At 33.9% G+C, this 13,458-nt stretch overlaps 1 protein-coding gene across 26 annotated transcripts; it reads right to left on the reverse strand.

Annotated features, from left to right (window-relative positions):
• Positions 1–2,587: 2,587 nt before the first annotated feature.
• Positions 2,588–7,387, reverse strand: LOC114302575 (nucleobase-ascorbate transporter 2). Of its 26 annotated transcripts, none has more exons than XR_014333408.1 (11): positions 7,116–7,387; positions 6,814–7,002; positions 6,651–6,738; positions 6,449–6,501; positions 4,850–5,689; positions 3,852–3,987; positions 3,625–3,685; positions 3,446–3,495; positions 3,239–3,325; positions 3,035–3,093; positions 2,617–2,937 (listed from the first exon to the last, which is right to left on the reverse strand). XR_014333408.1 is itself a non-coding variant. In XM_082875213.1 (11 exons), the coding sequence occupies exons 7-11, from the start codon at positions 3,881–3,883 to the stop codon at positions 2,803–2,805; spliced, it is 378 nt and encodes a 125-aa protein (XP_082731339.1). In that variant the 5' UTR covers positions 3,884–3,930; positions 4,850–4,912; positions 5,670–5,689; positions 6,449–6,501; positions 6,651–6,738; positions 6,814–7,002; positions 7,116–7,387; the 3' UTR covers positions 2,617–2,802. The 26 variants fall into 26 exon arrangements, 14 of the variants coding, with proteins under 14 accessions (XP_082731339.1, XP_082731337.1, XP_082731335.1 ...); XR_014333407.1 differs by having other exon boundaries at positions 3,625–3,763; XM_082875213.1 differs by lacking the exon at positions 3,446–3,495 and having other exon boundaries at positions 2,617–2,926; positions 3,035–3,108; positions 3,852–3,930; positions 4,850–4,912; positions 5,670–5,689.
• Positions 7,388–13,458: the final 6,071 nt, after the last annotated feature.

Below are 13,458 nucleotides of genomic sequence, written 5' to 3' on the forward strand. Positions count from 1 at the left end.
ATTTTCAGGCAAAGAACTAAGTAGCATCAAAGCTTGCAACTCATCATTAAAAAAAAAATTCATAGAAGCAAGTTGGTTAACAATACTCTTTATTTCATTCAAATATTCTAGAATAGGGTTGTCATCTTTATATTTTAAATTAACAAACTTTCGAAATATAAAGGCTTTATTTGTGGTTGATTTCCTGTCATAAAGGTCTTCTAATTTTTTCCATAAATTATGTGCTGAAGTTTCAGTAGCAACATAATGAAACACACTATCATCAATCCATTGACGGATAACACCAATGACTTTTTGATTAAGCCTCTTCCATTCATCATCTTTCATACCTTTAGGTTTGCCACTATCACCCGCAATGCGTCTATACAAATCTTTACAAACTAATAGGTCCTCCATTTTAGTTTTTTAAGTTACCCAATTGCTTCTATTGAAGCTAGACATACGACTCACATTCTCCTCAATTGATTTACACAAATAAATAAACCCAAATAAACCGTAAGTTTTGATATCAGTTGTTAGGAAAAATATATGATTTTTCACAAGTAAATCAATCAATGGGAATAAAAACTAATATGGAAAAATTAAATCAACAACGACACAAGAATTTTTACATGTATGTTCATGGGATCGAAATCCGATTCCACTATCAACTAAAGAGTTTCCAAATGATTACAAACGAGACATGAATGGTCTCAGAAACCACCCTTAAGTGAATTCTGAATAATCACAAACAAACATGAGGAAAGACCTCACCAAATAGATGAACAAGAGTCTTCGAAATAAAGCTGTAAAAGACCCAAAATAATATCCCAAATCAAAACCGAAAACTGAACGAAGCAGAGCACCACTATTCTTCTCATAATGATGATAACCCACCGAAGATGATCAAAAAGTTGCTGCTACTGCTCCAAGTCAAACGGCTGCCTCTTTTTGTTTTCTTCTCTCCAGAAAAAACAAAACGATATCAAATATATTGTAGACTATTGGGCTTTTTTTTATCAAAACCCTATCTGTTATCAAACTGATTATCAAATACCCATTGGGCCTCCAAAAGTTAGATATAATATATTAAAAATATATTATAACCAACACCAAACCAAACTAAATATTTTAATAAACCAATTGGGTCTCATACTCCAATAAGGGGGTATACCCAACATGCATAACCCACGATTTGGTGGGTTTGAATGAAACTAATCTGCATAACATTAGTAATAATAGCAATAACAATAACAGTAACAATAATAATAATAATAATAATAATAATAATAATAATAATAATAATAATAATAATAATAATAATAATATGGCCATAATCTTTATAATAATAATAAAAAATCTGTGATCTGAATTTATAGATCAAAATCAACAGACCACAATCAATGAGATTAGATTTGGTTATAATCAACAAGCCATGATCAAATTGGATTTTGTCATAATTGGCAGGTCACGGCTAATTAGATTAGATTTGGCCTATTGACAGGCCAAAATCGGCAAAAAATAAAATATGGTGTCAGCAATAGCTCTTTTTAGTTTTGAGTTGAGTTGAGTTTGGTTTATCGAATCCGGTTCCAGAGTGATCCAACCCTTCTGCTGCATCATCCATCATCAACCTTTGTGTAGCCTTGTTGGATTGTTATTGTATAATTGTTTGGATTTTTGATTTTTAATCTGCTAGTTTGTCAATGTTAAATGTTAGAGTATCTCCAACGGTGCATCAATTTTTTCATTAATTTGAGTAAAAATTTCCTTTGATATCAAGTGCTCCAATGGAGGATTTTGAAGTTTTATTAGAACACCGACCGACTGGGTGGACGACCGGCGAATGTTCGCCCGATGACATCCGAGGGGACATTTGGCAACGACAATGATTGATGAAAGACACATTTGTCCTCAGTTTGATGAAAGAAAAATGAAATTCTTAATTTGATACCTATTTGATGCAACCGTTGGAGCAGAAAAATAGCTCCTTTTCATCAAATTTGAAAGGTTTGAGTAACCATTGGAGATGGTCTTAGGTGAATGAACATCTATTTTAATTTCGACTACTTTAGGTAATTTATAAATTGGTTTTTTTTAATCTTTGATTCAAGTTCAGTAATTTGTATCAAGTTTTTTCTAATCCGCTAATCTGCTTGAATTGCCAAGTCAAAACCCTCCATTATTTGCAAACCACTCGACTGGTTTTTGATGAAAAAATAATGGTTTTTAATGACAAATTTGTCAATCTGATACCCGCCGCCGCGTTGTTTCTCTTCACTACAGGAAAATTGATTTTTAGCGGCGTTTTAAGTTTCAAAAATGCCATCATAAGTTACAACGACGTTTAATATTTTCATCACTGACACGGCCGCCGTAATAGCTTTACAACGTTTTAAAAACGTCGCTAAAAACATCAGGCAGCGTTTTAAAAAACGTTGCAAAAACATTGACGGCTGCTTCCTTTCCGTCACATGACATGATTACGTCATTTAGTGGCATTTTTTCAAAAACGCCATCTTTTTTTTTTGGGGGGGGAGGGTGTTCTGAATCTAGCACAACACAGCTAAATAATGTAACTTAAATATAGCAGAACACAACCAAAGAATTTAACCAAAATATGACATAACACTGGGCCAAAGAATTTAACTAAGAAAAAAGCTTGAGAATCTACTACCTATATACAAGAGCAATAGTATGTACAATCTGTGACTTGGCGGAAAAAAATCACTAAAAATTCAATTTCAAGCCACACTCTTGAAACTGCTCTCACCAAAAATTAAAAGAACCAAGAAATCAAAGAAAATAACAAGGTCTGAGGCTCTAGGAACACAGAGTGAAATGCACAAAAAGAAGGAAACGGAAAAGAGAAATGAAGTAGAAGCCAAATGGAAAAAAGAAATTTGTACGACCCTGCAACTTCCAAAGCAAGCCGTTCAAAGAAGACCTACATTTTCTCTAGTTTTTTTCAAAATAAAATTGTCAGCATCCATTTCCAACCAGAACAGTGTTCAAGAACAAAGGATTGAATAGAAGAGTCTCTGTTAGTACTTACACAGAAACTGTAGATCCTGTAACTATCCCAAAACGTCCATTGAAAAGGATCCCAATTCCCTGTATGATGAAGTTCTGTGTCAATATATTGCAACATGGATTACGAGTTAATTATTTTTCTTTTTACCAAATACCAAATACCAAATAACAAATTATTTTTTATTTTTTATTTCACCAAATTTCAAGATTTGTGTAGTTTGCAGACCTGCCAACCAATACCACAGCTAAGAACACGAGCAGGAGGTGGCGTGGCACTTGCTAGACGAGACGCAACCTTAAACGCTCCAGTTGACTGTCAATATGAATATTTGTGTTAATCACTGATAAAAATATACTTGATTGATTTTTTTTGTGTAAAAAATTATCTCAATCATGGAGACTAATACAGTAGCCATCATCCCAAAAGGATGACCTGCGTTAAAAGTAGGTGCGCCCCATTGTAGTGGGTATGGGATTTTTATCCTGCATAGTAATAAAATTCAAAGAACAATAGAACATTAAAATTTTCAATCCACTAAATTATTCTATACTTTTAATTCTTAGTCTTGAAACAGTGATAAAGGTGTATATGAGCAAAATATTGTTACCTACCATGGTGCATGAATCCATAGATGTCGAGAGAGGGAAGCGGATATGCCATAGAGACAGCCAACTGAAGTCCAAAACTAGTTTTCAGTAAAATTGATAAAAACCCAATTTCAACATGATTTAAGTGTGTTCCAGTTAGTACCTGAACAGATTGATCGTTTGCTAAGCAACAAAAACACAAACAACCTGGAAATTATAATAAGCTAACTTAGACATGAATAACTCCTTACTTCGTGGTCGTCAACGCTAGTGCTAGGCCCATCGATGTATTTGAGGGAACAAAGCCTTGACACTCTCATTGATGAGATCCTAGAAAAAATGTATGCACTCCTCATCGTCCAAGTCCAACCGAAACTTCTCTTGAAGCTATAAAGATATAATCACAAACATGGTCATACAAAAATAAACCATTATATTCTTTAAATAAACAAGTAATGCCTTTTTCAGGATCAGAAGATTATAATACTTCGGTGCTCTGAGAGTATCTGGAATCAAAAGGATTAACCTCTATTGAACCCATTGCAACATGGTATTTGTGACAATCCACAACAAAGCTAAAACTACACCCACTTTAATCATCAAATATTGTAGGAAATCACAAACACTGTGATCAGACACTGCAATTTATCCTATCTGGTGGCACATGCAATCATATAGGTAAATTAGTTACAAAACGTCCTCAATAGATATACATCATACAAAAAATTTAGAACCCATAAACCTTTCATTTTTAATGCAACTAATACTCCTCAAAGTAATCAATATTCCTTGTAATATAAATTTACAATAGAAATGGAATGCCAAAAAGTATTCTATTAGCATGACTTTCCTCTCAAAGCCATTTTCCTAATGAACTAGAAACGCACTAGACATAGTTGCACAAAAAAGTAATTTGCACAGATATGAGTAGGCCTTCAGGGATGAACAACTTAATACTTTAAGCAAAGGAAAAAAACCATGTCATCCTTGAAATTGAAAGTATGATTCCATTAGACCAGGATACTTGAAACTCCAAATTTCAATTTTTTGAGAAGCTAAATAACAATAATCAATGTTAAGAAGAACTAAATGCATGTCAACCGAATTAAGCATTGAATCTGTTAATATAAAGGTGATAATGATGACGCTTTGCAACTCAATTATCAATGAGAACTATGCGAACTGTAACTATAAGTTGTTACGTAACTATAAGTTGTTGCTCTTGCACTACAACAGAAGCATCTCATACCTATGCTAAAGAACTAGATGGTATAAATTCCAACATGCCTTCATCATGTCCAGTTGCTAGGACCTGTATGGAGTCAAATGCAGATCAAGCGACCCATAAACAATACCATTTGAATAACCTACAGCGACCACAATCAATATATCAAATCAACTGATCACCCTCTTTCCACTCCCACCTCTCCCATGCATGTTTGTCTGTGAGAGACAGAGAAGGGAAGAAAGAAAAGACGTACATCTACTGAACAAACTACTTAATCTACCAACTGGTCCTGCCAAAGATCATCCCCTCTCTTGAATATGATTTTGCAACTTCCACCATTTGCACTTTATCTAGTAATAAAATATAGTAGCCCTCTTACCTAATCATGTGTAAATCACCAATTAGTGTACTTATAGGAAAAAAGATACAAAACACAGAGGAAGAAGAACCATTCCTCTTATTCTCCTTATCCTTCTCTTAGCAAACAAAACTAGAGACACACACATGCAATCATCATCTAGTTAATCAAAATGCCAAAGAATTTCAGCTTGAAAATGTTATCCAATTTTCTCCTCTAAAATTATATATATGCCCTCTTAAATAAATCTCAATTCTAAATTACTGACCATATAAAGGAGGCAAAACCAAGTTAAAAATCAATAGCTAAGACGAGCTCTTTAACTTCAACCCAATCTGCTAACAGAAACAGATTTTACATGTGTATAATTCAGCAAAACATCAGTAATTTGATACCAGAATTGCATGACAGACAACAAAAACCCATTCCCTGCTTCAAAAGTGTAGTTCTTATCATTTGATTGGGATAGGACAACCATCTCACCTGAAGCATGGCGGAAGTACCTGTTAGATAAATCATGCTGTAAGACCAAAAATATTGGCAGAAATTGAGTTTAATGAATCAAGGACTGATATAAATTAACATGCAACTGTGAAATAGAGAATTCTAGAGCAATTTAAGAACGAAACTAACACGAGAGATTTGATATATCATTGATCATTCAAAATGTTCAAATTAACGTATACCTGTGACCTATGAGTAAGCTAGCCAACTGAATTCAACAATTTCAAAATGTATATATACATATTTTCCCTCTTGGTTGGGCAGAATCAGCTGGTAATATATTAGATCAATACACAGGAAAATAGAATTTCATAAATATATTCTAATACACAAATTAGTAAGACTAAGCATATTGGCACAAATTGAGTTTAATGAATCAAGGATTTGGTATAAATTAACATGAAACTGTGCAATGGAGAATTATAGAGTGATTTAAGAATTAAACTCACATGGGAATTTGATCTATAATTATCATATCATTGATCATTCAAAATGCTCAAATTAATGTACACCTATGAGTAAACTAACCAACTAAAGGCAACTTCTCCAAAATTTACGTATACATTTTTTTTTCTTGGCTGGGCATATTAGGCCAATATACAGGAAAATAGAATTTTTTCAGAGATTTTAACTCACAAAATTGTTTCCCCTATGACATGCCAGGTATAAGAAATTATAAATATTAGAATTATGAAATGTAATGAAATTTCCTCTACATAATTGAATTACGAGCCTTAATCAGATAAAGTAACACTTACACTTTCCCATCCCCAAATTTTTCCACCAATCTGGTTCATACCATTTGTGGCTCCTGCTAGATTCCAAAAAACAAAAAACAAAAAAAAAAACAAAAAACCAAGTTTGTAAATAATGTAGAAAAAAATGAAATTCAAATTCTACATGCAAACTATCACTTTGTAAGCCATTCATAATTGAGTTAAATTTGTTAACCAAGCTTACTGTTCAGAGAAAACTTCGCCTGATTTCATACACCCAACATATACACGAGGCTTGTCTAAATGAGCTGCAAGTGAATTTCCCAGGGCATCTGCACCAAAAAAATAAATCATAACTTCACAATGCATTACACTCAAGTTTCAATCCTTAATAACAAAAGTATCACCGAAATGCATGGATCGATCACAAATCAATATTTACATAAACATCGTCATTGACTTTGGCATAGAATTCAGCATCCCAATTCTCTGCAGCATGAGCAAAGAACAACTTTTTCTTCTTTGGAAGCTCCTCAGGTGCCTGAGATGCAGAGCAAGAGAGATCGATCTGGTTCAACGATCTGATCTGATCTAATCTGAGAATGAAAAAATTAGAGAGTTAATCAGCAGATTCGACAATGAGAAAGTAGAGCAACAGAGATCGATCTGGTTCAAACTCGAACACCGATTAAGAGAATGAAAAATGCACCTGAGATAAGAGCAACATAGATCAATTTGGTTCAAGAATGATATCGATTTTGGATCTGTGATTTGATGAAGAACAGATCGAGTTTGAGTTCGAGTTCGATGAAGAGACTGATCAAAGCCCTCCAGCGACAGATCGATGAAGAACAGCTAGAGAGTTCGATGAATATACAATGCAAAATCTGCAATCGAGCGAGCTAGAGCTTCAAATCGAGAGAGCTAGAGTTAGAGCTTCAAATTGGGGGTTTTGGGAGAGAGAGAGAGGGGGAGAGAGAGAGAGAGAGACTGAGTTGTGAAAAAGACAGAAAGTGAGAGAGACGGAGGTTGGCCGGTGTCAATATATACACCCAATACGACGTCGTTTCACTGTGATCAAAGAAAATGTTGTGTTCAATTAATCTCTAATGGCGTTTCCCTAAACGCCATAAAAAAAAACATTGCAGTAGGCCCCGTTTCCTGTAGTGCTTTTACCCTTAAACTGCACCAAACCACACTGTGCATGCATATACGTTAATGAGTTTCTAGAACTAACTACATGAATTTTGAAGAACGTTAAGTTGGGATACATTTTGATTATTTTATGCATTATTTTCTTGCTATGAGTGTTCTCGCCTGAAATGTAAATGCACATGTGGCCCATTTGCGTATTTTTTCACAATTAAATTCACAATCTGATTTGAATGAGCCTACTCATCTTAAAATGGTTTTTTTTTAACTAATCATCTTAAAATGTTTGATACTATTTTTCTGATTGTTTATGGCTAAAAGTAAAATTATAAATTCAGAATTTTTTTTTGAAATTTATTTAAAAATAATAATTAATAGTTTAAATTCATTTTACTCGTGACTCTATAAGGATGGCTTCCTAACCTTTTGCTTTTAAAGCCGATAAAAAAAATTTAAGTGAAAAGTTTGGGTTAAATAGCTTACTAATTTGACATGAGGATTTTTTAGCCCACTTTTTATTGAATTTGATTTTGGTTACGTGTATACAAAATACACTTTTTAATTTGTCCAAAATAGTTTTGAGTGGAGTCAATACATTTTTTTTGGGGATGATATCTGAGTTCTTTAGTCCAATAAAAAAAGTATGGTCTGTTCTCACCCATTTTCCTATTTTGTTTGGTGACAATTTAACGTTTATAACTCATTTAACTTTTCATTAAAAAATGATGAAATTACCTTCAATGTTTTATAATTTTCATCTTTTTTATTTTTTTATTTAAATAATATTCTTACATTTGTGAAGGTCAAAATGATAAAATCCAATTATTTAACTTGAAAGACATTGGGCATTTCAAGCAAACATTCTTGCATAAGTTTTCAAAATAATAAAAATTATAAGTAGCTTCATAAATTTCACCAAACAACCTCATTCAATTAATTTTTTTTGACTTTTTTGCACAAAAACATCTATGCCAACACAAAGCAAAAAGTAAGCTTACACGTTAACTGAGTTCATCAAACCTCACTACTTCTTCTTCTATTTTTTTTTTTTTTAATTTTAATTTTTTTATAATAATAATAATAAGAAAAATTTACCTATAAATCCCACTTTAAGGAATAATAATCCATTTAGTCCCCGAGTTTTTTTTATTATTATTATTTATAAACCAATTAGTCCCATTGATTTTGAAAATGTAGATTTAATATATTATTTGAAAATTAGGTTTACGGTTATGCCCTTATTTCTATTATGTTTTCTTTTTTTTCTTTTTGTTTTTTTTTCTTTTGTGCTAGAAACATAAAATACATAATCTATAAGAATCAAATTTGGAATAACTTTTTATAAGGAAATCTTTTTTATTTGGAATAACTTGAAATGTGATATTCTTTAAACATTCCAAAAGCGATACAAAAATGATTTAAAATATGAGATTTTTCAAACATTTCAAAAGGATGTGAGATTTTTCGAACATTTCAAAATGAGTACAAACTCCTTAATAAGTTTTGGACAAATACATAATTTCAAATTGTAACACTCCACTGTAATACTCTAATATAACACACTAAAAAAACTCATCAGTATACTTTTCTTAAATGTAACACTCCAATACAACACTTCAAAAAAATACCTTAGTGTACTTTTTTAAACGTAAAAAAACTCTTTAGTGTAACACTCCAATATAACACATAAAAAAACTTTTTAATGTATGTGGGATTCTTCAAACCATTTCAAAAGGAGTACGAAAATTCTTTAGTAAGTTTTGGACAAATATATAATTTCAAACTGTGAGTGTTATGTTTGGAAAAAGTATACTAAAAAGTTTTTTAATAGTTTTGTGTGTTACATTGAAGTGTTACATTTGGGTTTGTATTAATTGGAATGTTACATTTGAAAAAAATATACTAAAGAGTTTTTTTGTGTTACGTTTAAAAAAAGTATACTAAGGAGTTTTTTTAGTCATATTGGAGTGTTACGTTATTTGTAACGCCCCAAAATAAATACATAAATCCATCACTTTAGACATACATTGATAGGAAGAAACTAACAATTTCTATTCATCAGAGTAGTTCTTACAACGGTATTACATGTTAACAATAAAAGCAAATGCCCTATAGGCTTACAACTTTCCAAGTCAACACTTGGTTACACAAAAGAAGAGTACTAACTCTATACAAAATAAGCCCTTGGCTTGATATACATGTAATACAAATAAAACAATCAAAAGAGTCTTCAACTCTCATCATCATCCAAGCTATGTCCTTGGAGGTGGCATGCTACCTGTACCTGAAAATAATGTCCCATATAGGGTGAGCCAACGCCCAGTAGAGATATGCTAAACACAGTATGAGCAATAACTAAGACATTAGCAATTGATAAATGTTCAATTTTCACCAATCAGTTCATAATCCATTTCCATTTCATATTTCATGCCATAACAATTTCACAATTTACACCAACGGCTCAGAACCTGGCCACCCACTTGTATGAGACCATAACTCATATTAAACATTTCCCGTTTTTACAATGGATAAGCATATTAGTTGTATCAACATCTCAACAGATAAGCATACAAGTTGTATCCATATTTCAACAGATAAGCATATTAGCTATATCAACACGTCCAATGATAAGCATATGAGTTGTATCAACACTTCCATAGATAAGCATATGAGCTGTATCATCACATTATCTGACAAGCATATGAGCTGTATCAGTGGAGTCCATCCCCTATCTCCTCCCAAATAACATCCAGTTTAGAGGTCCATCCCCTATCTTCCCCTAAACCGTGGAGTACATCCCCTATCTCCTCCCACATACACAATGTATATACACATAAGTCATATACACAATCAATCAATACATAACGTTAATGTATTCTATCAACTGCCATACTCTATGACATAACCAATTGATTAGTTTTAGTTTGTTTAATCATCATGCATTGTCTACAACAATCAAAACTACCCTCCACCGGTAGCCCAAGCAATTATTTCTAAACAGATAATAAAAGCTTCAACAGACAAAATATCAATGTTTTCAAGAGTGAGCGATTAATAAATCCAACTCCACCATTTCATCACATAATGAACCAATTTCATTATTTACAACTCAATTTCATAAAATCCATAACCTTCCCAAATTAATTATACCAATTAATTTATATACAAATTAGGGCATTCTCCCCTATTTTCCAATAATGACCCAATGGTCCATTTTTCATCAACCAACAACCACACCACTATTTTGAAACCCAAAATACTCATTTTAGAATCAAAATAATAAACCCCTCTTTTAACATTTTGAAACCCTAAGTCCCAAAATCACCCAACTTCAACACTTTATCAAAATAACCAAAAATCTATGTCAAAGACCATAAGAGTAAGTAGGAATCCCTACCTCAAATTCGAAGCTCAAGGGAAGAAGATGACGGAACTCAACGTGCTCCAAAACAAGAAATTTTCGGATCAAAGGAAAGCTCTCGACGATCAACCCAACTTTTGTAAAGACCAAAGGTGAAGATGTAATAACCCTCACCACTGCCTACCGATAACCACCGATTACTGTTAAACTGAACTGATTATGACTGAGAATCGAACTGAATGAAATACTGAACTGACTGACTGAAATTGAAACTGAATTAGCCAAGTATATCTATTGTGTTGCATATTCTATCTGTTTGATTGATTAATTATCTGTTCATGTCTTTGTGTTTAAACCGCTAATTGAAGGCCTTATCGACGGCCGAATTAGAAACTGATTGGTGTTTTATGATCGTCATAATTAATGTGATTTTATGGTATAATTATTTGAAAACTGATTAGGTATGATTAAATTAGATTAAATATTGATAAAATACAGAGTTGGCCTTAATTACAACCTTGCCCTTGAGTGGGCCACTACCTATACACTTTTGAGTTCATTATACTTGAGCCAAAAACGTTTTCCTCAGCCTTCTTCCTTGCCTTGCCGACTAGAGAGAGACTAGAGGAGAGAATTGAGTTCATTTTGTTGAATTGGCTTGAATTGCTTGGTGAATTGCTTGCTAATTGAAGTGTGGATTGCTAAATTGAACCTCTAGACTTGCATTCAAGGAACTTAGGTATGAATTTCACCTTCTCATTCTTGTGTTTGAACTAATTCTTGCATGGTCCATGTTAAATTGTAGAGCTAAGTCATGTTTTAGTTCATACATGTTGATATAGAGCATAATTCATGCTTGCATGTGTTCTTGGTTGAATTTGGAGTTGAGTTCATGGCAAAATGGTGCATGCATGTCCATAATTTTGTAATGGTCCATGTTTTCAACTTGTTTTTGGATCAATTGGCTCCCTAGAGCATCAAATTGGAGCTTCAAAATGGTTTGAATTCATGCCTGTTTGCATGTTCATCTTGTGCTTGAAAAATGGTTTAAATTGAGTTTGAATTAAACACCCTTGGGCTTTGATTTCTTAAAATTGAGCTTTGAAACATGTTATTCTATGTGTTTATAATTGTTTTCCAGAAAATGGGCCTAAGAGGATTGGTTTTGATGCATTTGAATGTGAGTTTGAGCTTGGAGGTGTAATCTGGAATTCCCAGATTTTACACTTCCGCTCGAGCGGGGAAAGTGGCGCTCGAGCGTGGAATCCGAGCATCCAGTATCTCTGCACTGTTTTACAGTACGCTCGAGCGGAGGATTGGGCGTTCAAGCGGAGTTATGTGTCTCAAGCTCGAGCGGACGTCGAGCGGAGATTTCACCCATCCAGTACTTTTACAGTACGCTCGAGCAAGAAAGTTTATGCTCGAGCGTGTACCTTTGTTGCATGACCGCTCGAGCGGGGAAACCTGCGCTCGAGCGGGACTCTGTTTTTCTGAAAATGCTTTTAAATGTGCATCTTTGCATCCTCATCCCATTCTAGGCATTCTTAGGACTAGTTTAAGACATCTTGTTGAGGATATAGATGTAGAACACACCGAGGCATTAGGGATTAAGTTATTATCTTTCCCAACTGTGTAGCTTAGTGTGTTCAATCTGTTAACTATGTAGGGTTGGCGACTGGGGAGACACGCTCTAGCATACTGTAGCCCGAACTCTGTGAGTAACGATTGTGTAAAGATATGTTCACAAATGATTATCTTCTGAACAACTGAACTGTACTGTTTTCTGAACTGATTACTGTTAACTGAATGAATGTATGTCCTATATTCTGAACTGTATTGTGGCATCCTTAGCACCTACTGTTTACTGTTACTGCGACAGAATTCTCTGTCGGTTCCCTTGTTGGAACCACTACTGTTTACTGACTGATGGCCATCATTACTGTTCGGTCTTTTAAGACCTACTGTTTACTGTACTGTTATGCTAATGGGTGTACCACATATGACTATACTGACTGATTGACTGAATACTGTTTAAATGAACTGTTTTCATACTGTAAGGACATTCATTCTTAACCTCTTTACGCATTATGTTATTCACTGGGCTTTAGCTCACTGCTCATATATATATGTAGGTGTACAGGCACCAGACCGCGGCTAGGAGCGTCAGGGTAACTCCAGTTTTGTCAAGCCAACTACCGTGCCTCACTGCGAGGTTCCGAGTTGCCATGCTATGGCTTTGGGGTGTTTTGTTTTCCCCCGTCTGTCTCCATACTGTTGGGATTATTGTATAGACTGTACTGTTCTGTATAGACTGAATGTTTACTATACTGCTACCTAGGGTTGAGTCCCTAGTCTGAATGATTGTAGATATTGTGCATACTGTTCTGTACTGTTTGCGTATAATGTATGAAAAGTCTTTTGCATATAGACTGTCACAGCTCAATGGACATTATTTACTTACTGTATTGGCTTCCGCCAGGCCCTGTACTCTGTTTTACTGTATTACTGTTCTGCAGGCCTTTGGTAATCCCGGATTACT

The sequence above is a fragment of the Camellia sinensis genome, chromosome 6 (genome assembly GCF_055761805.1).
Source record: "Camellia sinensis isolate YWXY chromosome 6, ASM5576180v1, whole genome shotgun sequence".
Lineage (NCBI taxonomy): Eukaryota > Viridiplantae > Streptophyta > Magnoliopsida > Ericales > Theaceae > Camellia > Camellia sinensis.